Source organism: Sabethes cyaneus, chromosome 3 (genome assembly GCF_943734655.1).
Source record: "Sabethes cyaneus chromosome 3, idSabCyanKW18_F2, whole genome shotgun sequence".
NCBI classification, from domain to species: domain Eukaryota; kingdom Metazoa; phylum Arthropoda; class Insecta; order Diptera; family Culicidae; genus Sabethes; species Sabethes cyaneus.
The window spans coordinates 134,621,802-134,645,159 of NC_071355.1; the positions used below are offsets into that span (position 1 = coordinate 134,621,802).

At 39.4% G+C, this 23,358-nt stretch overlaps 1 protein-coding gene across 1 annotated transcript in view; it reads right to left on the reverse strand.

Moving 5' to 3' along the window:
* Positions 1-23,358, reverse strand: part of LOC128740166 (junctophilin-1) — a 157,541-nt gene that overhangs the window by 71,115 nt on the left and 63,068 nt on the right. Inside the window, exons 4-6 of the mRNA XM_053835691.1 lie at positions 2,713-2,846; positions 2,519-2,659; positions 1,006-2,464 (exon numbers count right to left, since the gene is read on the reverse strand). Of these exons, the coding sequence (XP_053691666.1) occupies positions 1,006-2,464; positions 2,519-2,659; positions 2,713-2,846 (1,734 nt within the window). The remainder of the gene's footprint in view (positions 1-1,005; positions 2,465-2,518; positions 2,660-2,712; positions 2,847-23,358) is intronic.

Genomic DNA, 23,358 nt, shown 5'->3' on the forward strand with positions numbered 1-23,358 from the left:
TCTAATTCCAATTTTACTTCCTAGTCAAATTTAATTTTAATTTTAAGTCCAATTGTACCCGGAGCCAGCATTTTTGTTATAAGTAAAAATTTCATCCAACGATTACTGGTTTTTTCTTGGTTAGTTAAAACATGTTTAGAAACGTCGAGTACTCCAGCTTCTGTTTATGTGTAGACACGCTAGTGGTTTTGTTGTTACAGGAATTGGAAGAGAAGGTTTCGAGAAAATCAATGCTAAAAACGTTGACGAACTTCTCAAAGGTTATTAATCTTTCAATTAACTGAAACTGATTCGAAGATATGTATGTATCGCTAAAACCGATTGGAAAATTAAAAAAAAAATATAGACATTGGATAATACAGAAGGTGGTCTGAAATTTTTGGAGCGTCTTAGTAGAATACGAAACCTGGAAATTTAATAAAAAGAAAACTTTTTCAAAGTTCGAAACCAGACACTAAGGAAGCCTGCAAGTCGTAGGCAAAATACGTATCTGTCAAGAATAAAATATACATGGTAGAATTAAATTAGATAAGTTTTCTTTTTATTTAATTTTCCAGGCAGAAGGTCGTGTTACATATATAAAACAATAATTAATTAAAATCAAACATCAGAATGCATCAAAAAAGTAAACTCCCAAATTCACGTAAGCCAATTGAAATCAAAAATTCGTGGAGGGCTCCAGATTGCGTACACTTTGATTTCCGCAATTTTACAATCTAAGGTGGACTAAATTGACAACCTAACACAATTCGTCCGGCAGATTAATTAAAATTAAAATGCAATTGTATAAATAATAATAACCAGGAAAAAGCAAACAATATTGCGTACGACTGACTGTGTTAGAGGCACCCCGTACTACGGAGAAAGAAATTTTTTCTGTCACAAACGTTTTACATAAATACAAGCGATTTATTCGCGACGTATTTTTAATTTTTATTTGTAATGAAAAAGGCTTATAACAGAATATATGTACATAAATATTTGATTAAAATCTGAATTACTTACCTTTGGAGCTCTAGACATTCCGTTTCCGTTACCAGCACCTCCAGCACTACGCCCACCTTTGCTCATAGCTATACCGACACCAATACTTCCTTTCGGTTCGCTTTGCAAACCACTAGGTTTGGAAAGATACAAACTTTCGGTTCGCTTAGGTTGTGATAACGATGGAATAATATCTTGGCCGAGAGTACGTTGTCGTAGAAGTACTTCCTCGAAAGGTTGATTATTTCCAGAATCACTCAATGGTTGATGAAATGGACTTACAGCTCTAGTCGGAGATAACGGACCAATTCCGTTTCCAGTAGGCATTGAGCTGTTATTTTGAGAAATATTTTGCATGGGAGTTACGCCTCGTAACTGTGAACCGGCTCGATTTGACCGATCAGGCACAATTTCATTTGCAATGACTTGGCTGGCGATATACTGACCAGATCTATCTACTGAGGATTGTCTCGATTGATTGCCACCTAACCTACTCGCAGCCCTTGAGTACCGATCTACCGAGCCGTCTCTGCTAGGAGGACGCTTATAATGATCAAAATAATCGATAGAAGTTTGATTGGTTTGACTTAGCATTGGTGTAGGCTTTACTGAACTAGAAGTCTGAATGGAATTTCGTGTGATGTTTTCCTGCTGATAACGATCTAAATCTAATTGCTGGTAACTCTGCCTTTCAGGATAATTTGAATCAAGCTGCCGCTGATGATTATTCAGCGTTTCGGATTGCATTGCCGATTGTTTGCTGGATGCTATAAGAGTGCTTTGTACATTATTTGCTATATTTGATACTGTTGCAGAGCTTTGCTGAGTTTTTCGATCAAATGTTTGAGATAATTTCCTACTGTTCGCTTTAAATGTCGTATTAAAATTTGATATTTGCTGTTGCGAATTAGAGTATCCATTGTCATAAAAATCACTACCTAGGTCGTGATTAAAATTCGGTTGTTGTAGTTGTGATTGCAGTGGCGATCCAGTGGGCACCTGATTGGATTGTTGTTGCTTAGACACGTTTTCACCGGCTTTAAATTTAGATTGTTCAATTGATGCCGGTTTTATAGAATAATCTAGCCTGCAACGGTCCCGTTTTAGTCGCTCAAAGCGATCTAACAATTGCGGTTTAAAGTCGGGAGCGAATTCTTTAGCCATCTGTATTGCAACGTCTGAATCTTCACGAGCTTGATCTGCGGCTACATCAGCAAGCTCAGCTTTACCACGAGCTGTTGCTGTTCTTGAAATTGCTATATCGGCTTTTTGTAAAGCGTACTTCGATGCTCGTTGTGCTGAATCAATCGCAGCGTCTATTCGTTCCCTAAACTTGGCAGATCGAATAAGAAATAGATGTCGTTTCTTTTGACTAGTAATTAATACATTATTTTTGTATTTTCCCTCTTCCTTCGTTCCATCCTTAAAAGTCGTAACACCATAACCATACTTCTTATTAGAAAACCATTCACCTTCGTACCTAGCGAAAAGCAAAAAATTAATTGAATATTAAATGAACTGCTCAACAACATACTTCAATCCATCGCTTCTTTCCGAAATACCATAACCGCATCTTTTATCATTCTTCCATTCACCCATATACGTTTCAGTCACACTTCCATCAAGCTGCTCGTCTTCTACGATAAAACTAGCATTGGAATCTGTATGCATTGATCTAAAACAAAACAAAATAATAAGCTTTTTCCAAGATATTTTCATGTAGCATACTTGTTGGTCATTCCTGACTGTGAGGACTCTGTACTCAGCCAGGATGCAATGGAAGCAGTTGAACGAATACTTCCAGATCCAGCTCCGCGTTTTTCCAAATCACCTGTACTGCGCTGTTTTCTTATCTTTAGACCCTAGAAATAATAGAATTTTTTGCATATTGACATTTGCTTTAGTAATGTTATATTTAGCTATTATAGTTGTTTTCATCACTAACAAGAGAGCGCCATATGAACACATGAATTCCCTTTTAGTATCGAAAATTCTTTATGTTTGTATGTATGTATGTATGTTCTCATTTCTTCAGAAGTGCGAAAAAGTGCATTTTTAGTAGCTTTCTTGTTAACTTTTAATCGTATCCGTGCCATATCGTATAAATCGCGTAGCGATCGTAAAGGAATGCTAGGGGGCCGTGCACTAATTACGTAAGGTATGACGGGGGGAGGGGATCCGCAAAATCTTATTTGGGGGGGAGAGGGGTTTAATCATTTTTTACGTAAGATTTTCATGTACGAAAATATTATGAAAAACTCTCATTTTTCAAATGTAACTCATGTTACTTGTTACAATTTTTTTTCAATTTGATGAGGTAAGTGTCGAAGTGTCGAAATCCTCCTTGCTTCAAGGAAATGCGTAGCAACGTGCTGAGTATTTTAGCCATGCCCTATCAGGGAAACAACAGTCAGCCTACTTGTTCCAGAGCCGTCTGATGACTTCGGTTTATATATTTTGTTGTAATTACCTATCCCACAATACGTATAGGTTTTTTAATGCCATACACTCAACCCCCGCTAATATGAAAAACCTGATTTAATCCACCTATTGGTGAAAGGAACCTTTGTTATACGGTCTTACGTGCTATTTGAGATAGAAATTGATACGTCTTCGAAGCATAATTCATCTATTGGTTAACGTTTTTTTGATAGGGGGGTCTTAGACTACTTTGTCCATTGAAATGAACTTTTGTAGTAATTGGTTAACGTTGCGTAGTGCGTTGGTTTACATAAAAAAATTTGGAAATTGAATAAGTTTTCAAAAGTTGAACAAAATAGGAGCACTTATAAATTCTGATAGATCATTTTTTCATGAAATTGCTGAGTAAGTTGTTATTAATGTGAGTAAATGCAAGTAAAAGTAAGTTGTAAGAGGAAATATTATTTTTTAACTTATACATTGCGTAGCAAAGGTCTAGTTTATAGGTTTTTGAACTATGTCGTGTCGACCGTCAATCAATACATGATCGATCTGAGAGCTAGAGTCTCCATTTGGATGCCTCCAGGTGTGTTTCCGAATATTCAAACGTGGAAAGTAGGTGCTACAAATGGCCATCCCTCTGGCCGCGGCAAAATTTATGAGCCTCAGACCGTTATCATTGGTCGACAGATGCAGGCTATGTCTTCCAATAACTGGACGGAAGAATTCCTCCCTCCCGATCTGCGCGTTTGCATCTCCGATGATGATTTTCACGTCGTGTTTTGGGCACTCTCCATAGGTCCTCTCAAGCTTGTCGTAAAACTCGTCTTTAGCATCATCGGATTTATCATTTGTCGGTGCGTATAAGTTGATTAGGCTATAGTTGAAGAATTTGCCCTTAATCCTAATCCCTTAATCCCTTAAAGCAAATATAGAGCTTCAGCAAAGTTGTGTATTTTTACTATTTGCACAACTTTGTAATACTTGAAAAAGTTATACAACAATTCCAAAACGAGGTCAAGTTTATAGGTTTTTGAACTATGCATAATTTCCTGTAATGCCATTGTATTTGATTCACATCAATAAAGTTTTCTTGAGTAAATTTTATCAATTTTTATTACCCTTCGGTTACTCACGCTGTTGTATTTTGTACAACACGTGTCGGTTTTTGAATGCCATATTGTTATAAAGTTACAAATCGTTGTTTAACTAAAGTATATTCTTCAATGATCTTATGATCTTATAGATAACTATTCAATGCATTGTTAGGAAAATAGATCAGCATAAACCGACATCACAGAAATGAAGCAAGCAGCATGTGAGCTGTACCGCAATTGACTCCAACCGGAATTTTCGCTAGTTTTTTCACATGGAAAAATGGTGTTTTTCTGCAGCAAAACTATCAGCAATTGAAAAATGTTTAAAGACAATGTCTGTTGGTAATCAAGTAATTCGAAGTCAAAATTAGGGTATTTTTTATAAACAAAATTTTACAGTTCCTGAACAAGCAAACATAGTACTACTTACTTTACTTTAGTGGCAACAGTCCGTTATCGATCCTGCGCCGAACGAATTATGGTCCTCCAGTACCGTCGGTCCTGGGCTGCCGTTCTCCAATCCCCACGAACACCAGCTAAACGTGCATCGTCTTCGACAGCACACACCCACCGGGTGCGGGGTCTGACTCGGAGTCTACGGCCTCTTCCTGGTTCTCTGCTGAAAATAGTTTTGGCTACTCTTTCATCGGGCATTCTGGCCACATGTCCAGCCCACCGTAGCCTGCCACATTGCACTACCTTCACTATATCAGCATATTTGTATACTTGGTACAGCTCGTGATTCATGCGTCTGCGCCACACTCCATTTTCCATTTTGCCACCAAGTATAGATCGTAGAATTTTACGCTCAAAAACCCCAAGCACTCGCCGATCAGCTTCCTTTAGCGTCCATGATTCGTGTCCGTAAAGGGCCACCGGGAGGATTAGTGTTCTGTAGAGCGCCAGTTTTGTGCGAATTTGCAAACTACGGGACTTCAGCTGGCTACGTAATCCGTAGAAAGCCCGATTCGCAGCTGCAACTCGTCGTTTCACTTCGCGGCTTACATCGTTGTCACAGGTCGCGAGTGTACCAATATAAATTCCTCCACTACTTCATATCGTTCCCCATCTAACTCCACCTCGGCACCAACACCACTTGAGCTCCCACGTTCCCTACCAGCAACCATGTACTTCATTTTGGCGGTATTAATGGTAAGTACCAATCTCGCAATCCACAAAGTCCACAAACAGATGGTTTGTCTGCAAGTTGTACTCCCGGAACTTGTCTAGCAACTGGCGCAGGGTAAACATCTGATCCGTCGTGGAGCGACCCTCACGAAAACCAGCTTGGTACTCGCCGACGAAGGACTCCGCTAACGGTCTCAGTCTGCAGAACAGGATACGGGAAAGCACCTTGTAGGCAGAATTGTGCAATGTAATTCCTCGATAGTTTTTACACTCCATTCGAAGTCCCTTTTTGAAAATTGGGCAAATGAAGCCATCCAACCACACCTCCGGCATTTGTTCTTCCTCCCAGATCCTGACAATGATCCGGTGGATTGCTTCGTACAGCCGCTCGCTCCCCGCTTTTAGAAGTTCAGCCGGGATACCGTCCTTCCCAGCAGCCTTACCGTTTTTCAGCTCACTGATTGCCTTCTTAACCTCCTCCTGTGTTGGTGGCTCCACAGCTTGACCATCGCTTACAATTTCTATCCTGTCCCTGCTGATCTCCGCATTTACCTCTCCATTCAATAGTATCTGAAAGTGCTCCTTCCACCTGGCTGCTACCGCCGTTTTGTCGGTAAGCAGGTTACCAGCACTATCATTGCACATCACAGGCATGGCAAAATTCCTGCATCTCACCGTTTTATAGAAACTCCGTGTGTCGTTGCTGGCGTATCGCTCCTCTGCGTCGGCGAGCACGTGCTCCTCGTACTCGCGTTTCTTTAGACGATGGATTCTTTTTTCCGCAGCTCTAGTCTCTCTGTATCTCTTTCTGTTTTGACGCGTTGCCGCAGTGAGCATGCGACTCCTGGCCTGGTTCTTTTCGTCTGTCACTCTCTGGCATTCGGCATCAAACTAGCTGTTACGCTGTCTTCCACGCGTCGTGCCTACCACCTCTCTCGCTGCTGTTTGGATGGCACCACGGATGTTCCTCCACAGCCCATTTATATCTTCTTCTTCTACCTGCTGTTCTGCGATTCGCTGGTCAAGCTTCCTGGCGTACTTCACTGCTACGCCGTCTGCCGTTAACCGCTGGATGTTGAAACGCAGCTTCCTCTCAGTGCGAGCTTCCGCCGTGTTCGAGAGCCTTGCGCGAATCTTACTCACTACGAGATAGTGCTCAGAGTCGATATTTGGTCCACGAAAAGACCGTACATCGATAACGTCCGAACAGTGTCGACCGTCAATCAAGACATGATCGATCTGAGAGCTAGAGTCTCCATTTGGATGCCTCCAGGTGTGTTTCCGAATATTCAAACGGGGAAAGTAGGTGCTACAAATGGCCATCCCTCTGGCCGCGGCAAAATTTATGAGCCTCAGACCGTTATCATTGGTCGACAGATGCAGGCTATGTCTTCCAATAACTGGACGGAAGAATTCCTCCCTCCCGATCTGCGCGTTTGCATCTCCGATGATGATTTTCACGTCGTGTTTTGGGCACTCTCCATAGGTCCTCTCAAGCTTGTCGTAAAACTCGTCTTTAGCATCATCGGATTTATCATTTGTCGGTGCGTATAAGTTGATTAGGCTATAGTTGAAGAATTTGCCCTTAATCCTAATCCCTTAAAGTAAATATAGAGGTATACTATATTCAGCAAAGTTGTGTATTTTTACTATTTGTACAACTTTGTAATACTTGAAAACGTTATACAACAATTTCAAAAAGAGCTAAAATAGAAAAACTGATTTACAAGTTCATCTATACCTATAAAGAAGGATTTCTGTCTGTCTGTCTGTATGTTCCTTATAGAACCGAAAACTACTGAACCAATCGGCATTAAAATATGCATGTAGAGGTTTTCTGGGGCCAGGAAAGGTTTTAGTGATGGTTAGAAACCCCTCCCCCCACTAAGAGGGGGGGCTCGCATACAAATGAAACACAAATTTCTGCATAACTCGACAACTAATCAAGCAAATACAACAAAATTTGGCATGTGGGTGTTTTCGGTGACATTAATTTATTCTATGGTAAATTGAGACCCCTCCCCTCTTTATAAGGGAAATTATAACTCCTCTCCTCTTTAAAAGGGGGGGGGGCTCCCATACAAATTTCCTCATAACTTGAGAACTAATCAAGCAAATGGAACCAAATTTGGCATGTGAAGGTTTTCGAGGGCAAGAATATTTTCTATAGTAAATTAGGATCCCTCCTCACTTTAAGAGGGGGGGCTCCTGTACCAAAGAAACACAATTTTCCTCATAACTCGAGAAGTAATTAAGCAAATGGAACCAAATTTAGCATGTGGGTGTTTTTGGAGACAAAAATTTTTTCTATGATGAATTGGGACCCCTCCCCGTTTTAGGAGGGGGGATCCCATACACATGAAATACAAATTTCCTCATAACTGAAGAACTAATCAAGCAAATGGAACAAAATTTGGCATGTGAAAGTTTTCGAGGGCAAGAATATTTTCTATGGTAAATAAGGACCCCTCCCAACTTTAAGAGGGGGGGCTCCTATACAAATGAAATGCAAATTTCCTCATAACTCGAGAATTAATCAAGCAAATGGAACCAAATTTGGCATGTGAAAGTTTTCGAGGGCAAGAATTAGGACCCCTCCCAACTTTAAGAGGGGGTGCTTCTACACAAATAAAATACAAATTTCCTCATAATTCGAGACTAATCAAGCAAATGGAACCAAATTTGACATGTAAGTGGTTTTGGACGCAAGATTTTTTTCTATGATGAATTGAGACCCCTCTCTTCTTTAGAAAGCTAATTATGGCCCATCTCCCCTTTAAGAGGGAGGGCTTCCATACAAATGAAATGCTAATGCGCTTCCTCTTATCTCGAGAACTAATCAATCAAATGGAACCAAATTTGGCATGTGGGAGTTTTAGATGGCAGAATTTTTTTCTATGGTGAATTACGACCCCTTCCCCTTTTAAGAGGGGAGCTCCCATACAAATGAAATTCAAATTTCCTTATAACTTGAGAACTAATCAAGCAAATGGATCCAAATTTGGCATGTGGGAGATTTTGGAGTCTTGAATTCATTTTACAATAGTTAGAGACCTCTCATCCCTGTGGTAGGGGGATATGGACTCTCATACAAATAAAACAGAAATTTTTGCGAAACTCAAAAACTCATCGAACTCGAGAAATTCGAGACTCTTCCATAAAACTTTAGTCAATACAAGACCACAAAAACTATCTATAGTAACACTAGATCATTCAGGACGAGACGGTCGCGAGTGTTGCCGGTGACCCGCCGTCGGAAGCGCCACCCACTGGGGGGCTTGCAAAACTCGAGATTGTGACAAAGATCATCCGAGATTCATGATTTATGTACAACACAGGTTAATTTGTGGCAATACGAAGTTTGTCGGGTCAGCTAGTATACAATAAATAAGGTTTTTCTATCTTCGCTGAAGAAATAGAAGGTTGCAGTCTTCAGCAAAATTTCTTGTAATAATATGCTCTAAAACTTTGCAGAGCTCATAAATGTGTTATATTGAAACTTAAGAAAAATATTTTTGTTATTTCACTTTTAGGGGGATTAATCAAAATTTAAATTCTACCAGAAGATAGAGTTTTCAATTTCAAGTAACTCTTCCTAAGGTTCGATAAATCGAAAACTAATTTTTCCCAGTCAAAACTGTAATGCACACGTTTTTTGGCTTTGGGCTATTGTGCGCACGGTGAACCGTGTTACAAAAGTTGGAGCGAGTGTTCGAGGGTTAATATCTTTTGACCGGCAAAACCAATTCTTCTGAAATTTTGCAAATATATTTGCGGCATTAAAACCTCTAATTTGATGCCAAAATAATTTAAACTAGATAAACTATCTTAGATGAAATTGTTATAACCTATATTAATATTTAATGTGTTGTATGCGATTGCTCATAACTTTTAAATTAAACGTCCAATCAAAAAACAAATCAATAGTGATCTATCAGGCTATATTACCTTTTAAATGAGACTAATAGCGCATAAATCGGTTTGGCCGTCTGTGAGAAACAGGTGATAATTATTGTCAAAACAGGTTTCTTAAACATAACTTTGAAACTACTTGTTTGTTTTCAATAAAACTTCCTGCAAAATTGGGCGTTATCAAGAGCTTTCATTTGATACTAATATTGTTGAAATCGGTTGTATGGTTCCGGAGATAATCGTGTCACGTAGTTTTCACATTTTTGCTTATAACTTTAAAACGAAATGTAGGGTTTTTTTCTGATTCCCGTCGTAATAAGTAAAACCATTCTAATTTTCATCATTTTTTGGATGGATTTAATGAATACTCCAAAAGTTCATGTGCTGATTTGACTCAAACACACTTACCTTCCGATCCGTGAACTTTGAAATCACTGAAAAGTGATTATTAAAGCATATTATTGAAATTACGCAACTGGCTTTATTTCTAAAATTCGTCGCACCGTTTTAAAATCCGTCCATCAAAATTTTTCATCGTCCGAACTAAAAATCACAATGTTTACGAAGCTAACGCGCATGTGTTTGTGTAGAACGGCATGACAAATGTTATTCTACAAAATTGCTGCAGATCAGGCAAGTTTTCCTGGCTGTAGAATAACGACAATGCCTTGCGTGAGTTATTTTCATTTATGAACGACGGAAATAAAAACGATTAGTCGACATTGTCTTCTTCGTCGCAAAAAAACTATGGAAGCAAAATAAAAAATATAGATGCCACTGCATTATAAAGGGTTAAGGGGGACCCATAATGTACAGTACAAAGTTGAGCACATACAAACTTTGATGGTAAAAACCAGAATTAATCAAAATGTGTTTTATATGAAACGTGTTTTTCCATGATTTAGTTGTAAACCTAATGCCAAGGTGATCTGAAATATCTCAATATAAAATAACATAGTATTGAAGTCTGCAAATTTAAGTTCTAACTTTAAGAATTTAGTAGAAGTAGCTAAAGATATTTACTGCAGGGTATGAAATGGGGTAGGCAAACGAGAAAGCGTTCAACATAGCTTTCGCCGGCCCAAGTTCCTCCCTAGCGCCTCCACGCGACCATACCCGGTAATACTCTATTGAGTAGCTAAGCTAGGAGGTGCGATGCTGCGTGGTTCCCGGATGCCTGATCTTAAAGCTGAGATTATGGGCAGACGGTTGAGCCGCACAGCCTAGTTATCTGGTATACCTAATATGTTGTTAATTTTATTATCTGTTTCGTTTTAGCTCATCAAGCACCTATACAGTAGAAATTTGTCCTTAATAAGTTTAAATAATGCACATGGATATCAGATGGAAAAATTAATTTAATTTAATTTTTTAATTGGATATTAGACGCACTGATGCAAACTCAAATGACGCGATATGTAGGAAAATGTAATACGGACCCAATCAGCAATTTGGTAAGATCGTTTCAAGTCGAATTTTTCTACATGCCACTATATACGGGTCGACTCTTTTGGTAATAATACCAAACGAGTTGAAAGTCCGAATGTAATACAGGTATACCTCGATAGTACGTACCCTCGATAGTACGTACCCTCCATAATACGTACATTTTGCTTCGAAAGTACGTATCCTCGATAATACGTACATTTTCCAGCAACACTTTATTTGTTTCATTCCAAGCTTCACAAAGGGCGAAATCATTGATTTAAAAATATTAAAAAATAACTGCCATATTAAATCAATACCCCTAAAATATATATTTATTCAATAGTGTATGCAAATTTGCAAATTTCATGCAATATTAAGCATAATACAAAAATGTTTCCAAACCTAAAATTGTGATTCGATAGTACGTACATTTCGGTAATACGTACGCTAAACGAAGCAAAGGTGTACGTACTATCGAGGTATACCTGTAGTATAATGCATATGATTCTAGTATTACCTTCTGGCGGGGCTTGCTGACTAGAAAATGATTCCGGAATGCGCTGCAAGTACTCAGTCATTCTTCATGGGTCTTTGGATAGTCAGTAGAGCTAACACCATCTATAACCCGAAACTAAGATAATTGCATAGACTAACCATCAATGGAGTTAGCTTTTTCTTAATTATGTTTTTGTAGTTGTGGTCCAACGAGTGATTGCGGATTAGACAGCAAGCGTCTGCCCGGTATAACGCAATTAACATTTTCTGTCAATCATTGTTTTGGCGGAACAGAATCTAAACTTTGTCTTGGTTCTAAAATTGAGTACTTTTTTGAAATGTTCTCGCTCGCTGCTTGGTTCTCACAACTGGTAGATTTTTGCCCTTTTATCTAAGTCCCATTTGCTTCGTTTGTGGCTTACATGTGTTTTAATTAATAGAAGGTTGCCAATTTACAAGTGTTTCATTAATAATTTTTAAAACGTTCTTTTAAATTGTAAACCATATTGCATTTTCAAAAGTTTAGGTATCGTGGCTAGCCGAACACAAGATCCGAGAATAATGAGTTACCTAAGAAAATGAAACAAAATCCTTCGAATGACCGGAAGCAAAAGGTTGTACGAGAAATAGACGATGTCACCACTACCAAGGTTGAGATTCGAAGTTGTTTCATCTCGAGAGAAAGCGAAATGTGAAAGCTTTTGTTGGTGGTACTGAGGTTAATTTTATAGTGGATACGGGCGCAGATGAAGACATCTTATGCTTATGCATCGCCGACTGGGAGACATTGAAACGACCCGGTTTCATGGCATACAACGTGAAGAAAGGTAGTGAAAATTTTTTTCGAGCGTATAGCTCGAGCAAAGCATTAACTGTGCTAGGAGAAATAGAAGCTTAACTTAAGATTGGGGATAAAAGCTGCGAGTCGACGTTTTTCGTGATTAAAGACAGAAAATGTTATTTGCTATCGGGAAAGTCATATATACATATATAGTCATATATAGTCATTATACATATACAAGTTTAGACTCGATTATATATCAAAAAAATGGCTCAGATTTTGTTAAATCTGCTCTATTTTATTTATTTTGAAGATAATTAATCCCGTAACTTTTTATTTGATCCCTCGGGTGGCTCTGTTTGAATTAGGGTGAACCACCCACCACTGAACCGATTTGAACCACTGAACCGATTTAAAGCGTTGACGCAGCAAATGAAAGGTATTTTAATGCGCTTTCTGAAAAAAAATTGAGCTAGGAAGGTGGGTCGAAATCGCGTTTTTTGGAAGCACCCTAACTCAAAAAGGCGTACAACCGCCCTTCCGTCGGCTAGTAAAATAAATTTTTCCGCTGTGCCGCCCTTCCGTCGGCTAGCGCTCTACTATTAGTTACTGCTTTTGACATACGAGGGAGCTGCTGTGCCATTGTCGTGAAACGAAGCGACTAGCTTGCGTTCGTCCGCCCGTGCTCTTACTGCTGCTAACCAGTAAGCGGAAGGGTCCGCGCCGCTGGTGGGTATCAGCCACCATTTACTGCGGCGCTTCCGAACCCTTCGGTGTTGCTACCGGTTGTCCTTTGTGCTGCTAGTGGATCTCCGCAGCTGTTGCTGTGGCAGTACCTTTCAGTCCAAAAGGCGTCAATCTGCCCAGCTATCGGTTTAGCCACCGATTCTCCTTTCAGCCACTACTGCTCCATGGTCCAAGGTGGGATGATCCTCCAGTTGTTGCCTCTCCAAAGTTCGTCACAAGAATGAAGATTCATATGGATGACGTCCGTTTATATAGCATCGTTCGGCAGCTGACGCGCCGTTGCCATATTGGACTATAATACGTTGCATTGACAGTGTTGTCTTGTCAGAGTAGACCGAAGTGAATCGCTTTATTATTATTTTTTGTTCATGATGCTTATTCATCATTAATTATTATTATTATTCTTATCTTCCACAGGCAACAATATTAATGAATTATCTCTTCGTAATCGACAGAAGTTAATATAAGAAAACCACTAATTTTTTACTATTTTTTTTTTTCAAAAATAAAAATTGTAACCGTCGGCTTTGTCTCTGCCCAAGATTTAGGAGACTGTCGCGCGTGTATAATATTTAATGAATGACAAGTCAGAAAATAGAAATACTCTATTGCGAACAGCTTTCCCCGACTACGTACGCAGCCATACGTCAATAGCTTCCACCCACCTGTAGGAAATGTGACAAGCAGAATAAATAAATAAATAAAACATTTGGTAATTATTACTGTTAGTTTTTCTTTCAGTGTCAGAGAACGCGGTTTGAGTGTAGAGTTTATAGGTATGAGTGTGAAGATTCGTCAACGTGTAAGAGAATTCGATCGGATCCGTTGAAACGAAAAGAATGATGTTGACATGTATGGGTAGTTTCCCGATATCCAGTCTGAAACGAAGAGCTAGCTAAATAGATGAGCTCAAGAGTCAGAAAGTGTCACTCTCTGGCTGTGCGAATGCTTTAAAGGTAAGAGAAATGTAACGCATGGCTGCACTGCCGACTCGGCGCTCTCTGGGATGAGCGAAGGCGATGGCGAAGACAAGGTAAGAAAATCGACTCTCTCTCAAGTTAAAGAATACCTTGCACGAGACGAGAGGGTCAGTTTTTTGGATGACGTTAGCGCGATCGGACGCAGAGTGAACGAGAGTCACTGCAACGGACGCAAAATGGACGAAGGTCACTACACCACCCACCACCGGAATGGCAGAAAATGGAGCAAAACTAACATGGATTGCGGGTGGCGATAGAGAGACAAGAAAACGATAAACGAGAGACAGTGGAGGTTTTAGCGCGAAAAGGTCATCATAGGTCGCTGGACAAAAGATAGCCTGAGCCATTACCCTGTCTGAAGTCAAACAGTACGGTACCGAAAAACAAAATACAGTCGCACAACTGAGACAGTAAAGACAAAACTAAAATAAAAGTCTGAGCTGAGTGTATGAAGCTACGTATCAAAAATTCTTAGTGAACGACCATTACAAACATACAAAGTTTTAAAGGAAGACTAGAAACAGGTGCGAAAAGAAGCAAACAACAAGACCCCTGTGTTTACCATGAGTTTCCTGCGTTTACCTGAGGTTTACCAACGTGATCTGGAGTTGTACCGAAATTGGTCCTCACGTCCGCCGTTGTCACCACATCCGTCAACCCCGAAGCTGGAAGAGCGTCCCTGCTATCGATCGCTATCGCGCTTAACCGGAACACTAAGTGTGCCCGCAGCCGGAACGCCGGGAGTAACCCATCGAATCCGTGCCCCAACGTTGCCGACCTGACCGCAATTGGATCCCGGTCAGGATCTCCGTCGGAAGTAAAACCCCAGAAACCCAAAGGTAGGAGTTTACAAGGGAAAATCCGTCAATAAAGGGAAATGTTCGAACAGAAGGTTTTCAGGTGTTTTCTTGCCAGTAAATCGCGAATGTTTGCCGCCCCTGAGGCTTGTTTTAGTGGGTCACGTAAATGCTGGTTGCAAAGTCCTCTTGGTTTTTCCATCCGTTTTGAATATGACGAAGAGCAGCAGTTCAGCAGATTACTCGGAGTAAAAACATCGAAATTTGAGCTGCGATTCAAACTACATGTAGGGGAATTAGAGGCATAATGAGCACACGGGATGAAATGGGCCTTTCTACGAAAGTACGCAATTTGTAATAAAATATGATACGCGATACACTACTGTAGGTACTACAGTATCTATTTTTCAAAACAAAAGTGATCTCTCCTTTTAAAACACTTTTCAATATTGAAAAACATAACGTCTCAAACTATGAAAAATATATATTTTTGGAGACCTACCAAATAAGATTTACAATCGTTTAAACATTTTAATCAATTATGCGCACACTGCAGCATGATGTATACATTTTACGTCCGTTTCACCTTCGTTGAAGTATTGATTTTATACTATAAATTAGTGTAAAAACCCGTTTTTACTTTAACCAATTGAGTAGGTGAGTTGAGCACTTCTATGTGGGGTGAAACAAGCACACTATGTTGAATAAACTAATCTCAAATTCATCTCAGTGGGCTTGTAAATTTTCTTGTTCATCTCGTCAGTGCTTATTCATAGTGATGGTGCGTACATGTAAAAGGAAACCCGGAAGATAGAATTGGTTAGAAACGGCCCTGCGGCCTTAACCGAATATTCGAGGCGGGATGGAATATTCACGAAACAAGCCGCCAAGCACTACGAGATTCCACGGCAGATGTAAGCTCGGTATATGAAGAGATACGAAGCGGCAATATCGGGGTCGGATGTGTATCAAATCGGTTCTTTTAAGACCGTTTCCACACCTGCTGAAGAACAAGTGCTAGTGAACCATATTTTGGAAATGGAGATTCGATGCTACGGTATTACTACCCGTGAAATCAGAAGCCACGCATATCAGCTGGTGGAGAAAAATGGAAAAGCCCATGTCATCAACACCAAAATGCAGCTCGCTAGCTGGGATTGGCTGCGTGGCTTCCGAAAGCGCCATTTGCAACTTTCTTTGCGGTCTTGCTCCAGAGGCAATCTCTGCTGCTCGATTGCAAACCTTTAACCGGGTAGCGGTCAATAATGTGTGATAAGTGTGTATGAGCTTGTTGTACTGTATGCATATCCCAAGCAAGTGTTTATAAGGGTGCTCATTATGCCCCATGAGGTGCTCAATTTGCCCCACACACTGACTGATTTGTAGTTTTTGAAGCGTGACTTTAACTTACAGTTTTCATGTTTATACAGTTATGGTATATAATAACTTGTAAACAGTATGCGCTTAATAATCGATACTAAATTCATGTTTTGCATTAACGATACTTCGAAAATTTAGTCATTTTGGATGCTTAAATCAGCTTTCAAGTTAAGGTACCCCTATTAACCCCCTAGTTTTTTCATACAAGTTAGATAGCGTGCTTACAGCATAACAAATACATGCACAGATTGTGTTTGCTCAACGGCACCCATGAGCAAACAATTGTGTTTGCTCATGGGTGCCGCTGAAGAAGAAATTTTTGACGTAGGACTACGTCTTACGGCAAGTTCTGAGATAGGGTGTCATTCCAAAAAATCGAAAAATGCGAGCGTCACGAAAAATGAAAGGTTTTGAGCGCTATTAGCTCAGCGGTTTTCCGATCGATTTTCAATATTCTTACACCAATCGATCGGAAAATCTTCTAAGAATTGACCCAAATGACATATTGAAAAATTGAAAATAATGAACCTATGTTTTACCAGAATTCTCGCTTCGTGATTGGTTGGAAGATTCTTTATGATGATCTAAGCCTATACCAATTTGATATCTGTGCTTGGGAAGTAAGCCAAAACAAGTGACAGATTCCTCATTTCAACAAGATTTCTTAACACCGCGGTTCAATCTAGACCATTTTGATGTCCTTGCTTGGGAAGTACGCCAGAGAGAGTAACAAAGCCCTCTCGTGCCAACAGATTTCTTACAAACGCGACTAAACCTAGTCCAATTTGATGTCTGTGTTAGGGAAGTGTGCCAGAAAAAATGACACAAGTTCGTTGTCCCAACAGATCGCAAATTCTTTACTGCGAGACGATTAAACCTCGGCGAACTTGATATCTGTGTTGAAAAAATGTGCTACAGCTGTAGTGTTCGGTTATAATACGACTCTGTATGAATACGCATGCTTGCCGTTTCATTAGAAGTGTAGTGAAAAGATGTGCTGTTGATAAAATAGGATTGAATTGGTAAAATCCCTTCAACGTGGGAAACCATGGATAATAAAAACAATCTTTAATTTAGTAAGGTAGCAGGAAAGCAATAGTTTGTGTTCTTAATTTTGTTAAATTGTTTTCAAATGCACAATCTTTTGAGAATTGAACGTATGCAATGTTACTACTTTGATAAATGTTACATACAACGCACGTAGCATATATATATGTTGCATATAGCATGTATACATTAAGAATCGAATGATTACAAGCATGAATACATGCCACAATCACTACAAAGAGACTTTCGTAGTCCTGCGTCACCTATATATGCGGTCGTGTCTTGTACACAACCCCTCTGATTTTTTTCTGTAAAATATGTAAGTTCCGAAATATTTTATTTGTCTAAATGGGTGTACATGTACTGGCAAAAAGTGGAAGATTCATCTCGTGCCAAGTACTTGTGGATAAAACTCTTTTAAAAACTCGAAGTAAAGTGGATTGTGATTGCATATAACGAGGTGGCTCCGTCATCCTACTGATGCAGAGTGTGCAAAGAATTTTCAAGAAATCTCGAGTAGTTTTTCAAACAGACCTTTATGACAATGAGAGATTCTCTTTGTGTCTCCTCTCTTCCGTTTTTTACATCGGAAATTGCTCAAAAACAAATTTATTTTTGTTTTGGTTTTACACCATGTCACCATCTGTCATACTTACATAGTAAGCTGGTTTCATGAAATACTGTGGTAGGGTAGATGATCCATTAGTTGCACCACTAAGCACAATATAACTTCATTTTGCTTATTTATTGAGGACAATGCTTCAATTAATGCTTGTGGGATATAAATTTATCAAATACAACGTGTTTGTCACAAGGCAAGACAATTGCTTTCGTTGTACGAGAAGCTTTATAAAGAAAAAATGAATTTTCCGATTCAATTATATTGTACCAACAGTTGCGCTAATGTTTCCTTAATTAAGTTTGATGTTCCTTTAATTGTGTTATTCCATATACATTGCTACGTTGCTAAGTGAAAAAACATCGTAGCAAAACTATAGATGAGCGCCTATAGTTGTGCGCTCCAACTGCGCGTTAGATATTGGAAAATTGGCATTTTAGCAAATAATGCTTTATTTTAAATGGTGTAGTCTAACTACCAATACTTCTAAAAGCCTGTTTTATATAATGAACGTAATTGTTTTATCTAAAATGCTACGGTGACGAAAATATGCATTAATAATGAATAGTAGCGCAACCATTGGTACTACCACAACTATTGGATCAACTACCCTATAGAGTAAGGCGGGGCATAAGTGCGATGTTTGAAGTTGTCATCAATTCTCGCGAGATATAAAGAAGGACAACAACCAAATATATTTTATAGTGATGCAGCTACTCAATGTCTTTACATCTATACCTATAAAGAAGGATTTCTGTCTGTCTGTCTGTCTGTCTGTCTGTCTGTCCTGTGTTCCTTATAGAATCAAAAACTACTGAACCAATCGGCGTGAAAATTTGCATGTAGGTGTTTTTGGGGCCAAGAAAGGTTTTAGTGATGGTTAGAGACCCCTCCCCCCACTAAGAGGGGGGGCTCCCATACAAATGAAACACAAATTTCTGCATAACTCGAGAACTAATCAAGCAAATAGAACAACATTTGGCATGTGGGTGTTTTCGGTGACAAGAATTTATTCTAGGGTAATTTGAGACCCCTCCCCCCTTTATAAGGGGAATTATAACTCCTCTCCCCTTTAAGAGGGGGGGTTTCCATACAAATTTCCTCATAACTCGAGAACTAATCAAGCAAATGGAACCAAATTTGGCATGTGAAAGTTTTCGAGGGCAAGAAAATTTTCTATGTTGAATTAGGACCCCTCCTCACTTTAAGAGGGGGGGCTCCTGTACAAATGAAATACCAATTTCCTCATAACTCGAGAACTAATCAAGCAAATGGAACCAAATTTGGCATGTGTATATTTTTGGAGACAAAATTTTTTTCTATGATGAATTGGGACCCCTCCCCACTTTAAGTGGGGGGGGGGCTCCTATACAAACGAAATACAAATTTCCGAGCTAATCCAGCAAATGGAACCAAATTTGGCATGTAGGTGTTTTTGGAGGCAAGAATTTTTTCTATGATGAATAAGAACCTCTCCCCACTTTAGGAGGGGGGGCTCCTATACAAATGAAATACAAATTTCCTCATAACTCGAGAACTAATCAAGCAAATAGAACCAAATTTGGCATGTGGGTGTTTTCGGTGACAAGAATTTATTCTATGGTAAATTGAGACCCCTCCCTCTTTATAAGGGGAATTGTAACTCCTCTCTCCTTTAAGAGGGGGGGCTTCCATACAAATTTCCTCATAACTCGAGAACTAATCAAGCAAATGCAACCAAATTTGGCATGTGAAGGTTTTCGAGAGCAAGAAAATTTTCTATGGTGAATTAGGACCCCTCCCCACTTTAAGAGGAGGGGCTCCTGTACAAATGAAATACAAATTTCCTCATAACTCGAGAACTAATCAAGCGAATTGAACCAAATTTGGCATATGTGTGTTTTTGGAGACAATTTTTTTTTCAATGATGAAATGGGACCCCTCCCCACTTTAGGAGGGGGGTTCTATACAAACGAAATACAAATTTCCTCATAACTCGAGAACTAATCCAGCAAATGGAACCAAATTTGGCGTGTAGGTGTTTTTGGAGGCAAGAATTTTTTCTGTGATGAATTAGGACCTCTTCCCACATTAGGAGGGGGGGGGGCTCCAATACAAATGAAATACAAATTTCCCCATAACTCGAGAACTAATCAAGCAAATAGAACCAAATTGGGCATGTGGAGGTTTTTGGAGGCAAAAATATTTTCTACGGTGAATTAGGATCCTTCCACACTTCAAGAGGAGGAGCTTCTACACAAATGAAATACAAATTTCCTCATAATTCGAGAACTAATCAAGCAAATGGAACCATATTTGGCATGTGGGTGTTTTTGGAGGCAACCATTTTTCCCATTATGAATTAGGACTTCTTACCTTTTTAGGAGGGGGGGGGGGCTCCCATTCAAACGAAATACAAATTTGCTCATAACTTTAGAACTAATCAAGCAAATGGAACCAAATTTGGCATGTGAGAGTTTTAGATGGCAGAATTTTTTTTCTGTGGTGTATTACGACCCCTTTCCCTTTTAAGAGGGTGGGCTCCCATACAAATGAAATACAAATTTCCTTATAATTTGAGTACTAATCAAGCAAATGGAACCAAATTTAGCATGTAGGAGATTTTTGAGTCTTGACTTTATTTTATGATAGTTAGAGACCTCTCTACCCTGTGGTAGGGGGATATGGACTCTCATACAAATAAAACAGAAATTTTTGCGAAACTCAAAAACTAATCCAACTCGAGAAATTCGAGACTCTTCCATAAAACATTAATCAATAACAAGACCACAAAAAACTATCTATAGTAACACTAGATCATTCAGGACGAGCCGGTCGCGAGTGTTGCCGGTGACCCGCCGTCGGAAGCGCCGCCCACTGGGGGGCTTGCAAAACTCGAGATAGTGACAAAGATCATCCGAGATTCATGATTTATGTACAACACAGGTTAATTTGTGGCAATACGAAGTTTGTCGGGTCAGCTAGTTCAACTATAAATCATCTGGAATAATAGTGTTATTGAAAATAAATTCATCATTCTTCTGGTCAAGTGCCGATTCGCACTTTTACCCCACTAGCGGGGCAAAAGTTCAATTAGCGCGGGGTAAAAGTGCGAAGCTCGAATCCATGAAATTAACACAGCAGTAGCTTACAAAACCATATTATCTTCAATCTGTGGTATGTTTCGGTAAGGAATATTCTCAATTTACACCTTTCCTATTTTGCGCGGGTGTATTGCAGCCTCCGTCAGATCGAAACTTTCCCAAACGTTTGTTTTTTGATTCATCAGCGGAAAACATTGTTTTCCTTCGACCAACATCTGTAGAGCACACAGTTTTCTGCAGATCTTTCATTTCTAGTATCTGTAATATAGTGCCAAAAGCTGTATTTAATTAGCTATACATTTTTGCCTTGTTCATGAATCGCAATTTTGCCCTGCTAGGCGCTTGACGGGGTTTGATTTAATTATGGAAAAACGAAATATATTTTGTAAACTCTTTTCACCGGATTTTCAAAACAGATATGCGAGTGATGTAAAACACTGCTACAAATTTTCAACAAGTAAAATCAACCTGTTGATATCGTATTACCCGTATAACGAAAAATTACATCAAAACCGCCGTAAAATAACATTTGCACATAACTCAGCAACTATGTTTCGTAAGCAACCAAAGTTTACGTTAGATTCAAGCTGTCTAAGTAGTCACCCATCCATGCCAATGTAGTCAATTTACTCGGAATCTGCACCGATAAATCATTAAATCGCACTTTTAACCTCCTCGCCCTGACTTTCGCTGACAGACGAACAGCGTCGCGCGCAGTACCTTACAAGTCGCAAGGACTTGCATAGTGTCGTCCAGCGTTGCCAGATCAGCGGTTTTCCCGCTAGATTTAGCGGGATTTCAAGTCGGACAGCGGGACTTAATAACCAAACAGCGGCTAGCGGGAATCTAGCGGTTTTCTTAAATAACTCAGCGGGATTTTAGCGGGATCTCGATTTAGCGATATTTGATAGGCAAAAAGAGTGCTGAAAGAGAGGTTGACAGCAAAACACTTCGTTTAGTGACATTCTAATGTCTGCTCATGCATTGGCAGATGGTTCAGTATATTCTGTTGATTATAAAATTCCGTGGTTTTTACCTAGAATGGGATAGTTCTGACAAATACTCATTAGAACTTACTGAAAAAGAAGACCACCAAACAAATCCGTTTTGCACTAATTCGTTGCCAATGGATGGCAAAATCCAACTGATTCATGAATTGGAAACAAAACAACACTTATGTATCTATATACATCATAGGGCCCTATTCTGTAAGTCACGTCGAGCAACTCGGCTCGACTCAGTCACTGTCGTGTGTCGAGTGCAAGAAGAATGGGTAACATAGCGGCTCAATGCACGATCAAAACAAAGCTAACTCTGGCGTCATTTGCTAACCGTTTAGTCACTAGCTTTTTGGCGATGGACTTAGTCGTGTTACTCGACAAAATTGGGTCGCGTGTGACTTACATAATAGCAAAAGTCGACTATTCGAGCAAAGTGACACTCGACGTGACTTACAGAATAGGGCCCAATTTGGTTTGTATGATAACAAAACCAAAACAAATCGGTGCTAAAACAAAATAAAGGCGAGAACAAAGAGCCGATGCGCTTTACAGATATTTTTGATTTTTGGGTGTTTCTAAAGATTGAAACATATCTTCTTTTGTCACCAAAAATCATAACCATTTGCCAGCGTTGCTGAAATTTTGCATGATTTTTATCATAGCTAGACACAGAAAAAGAATTTGTGCTAAAAGCTTCTTTCGAAATTTTCGCCTGTGTTCTTAGACTCCTTAATCTTATAATTCTTGCGAAATTTCGCAGTAAACTGTCATTATATAAGGGATAACAGAATATTTCGTTTTCTGTTTCCTGAATCCCAAAACTTCGTCAACATGAATGCAGTAAATTTGCATAATGTTCATTCAATTGCAACCTTTCAATTTCAGCAGATCATCCTAATTTCAAATGCAAGCCTTACTGAAATATTGCACCAGAAACGAAAGAATAATATGACTTTCGATTCAGCGGGATTTCTAGCGGGAAATTGATCCTGGCCAGCGGGATTTCAGCGGGAAATCAAGCTCTGGGCAGCGGGAAAATGGGCAATCGACCTGGTAACACTGGTGTCGTCGTCCCGTCAGTAAAATGAGTTAGATTCTCGATCCATGAATCGAACTTTTACCCCGTCAGTAAATCGAACTTTTGCCCCGCTAGGCGTTTGACGGGGTTAGATTAAATTATGGAAAAGCGAAATATATTTTGTAAATTCTTCTTACCGCAATTTCAAGAGAGATATCTGAGTGATGTGAAACGCTGCTACAATTTGTCAACAAGTAATATCTTCCTGTTGATATCGTATTTGCCGTACAACAAAATATTACATCAAAACCGTTCAAAAATAACATTTACCCACAACTCAGCAACTATGCTTCGTAAACAACAAATGTTTACGATAGATTTAAGCTGTCAAAGTACTCACTCATCCATTCCAATGTAGTCAATTTACTCGGAATCCGCAC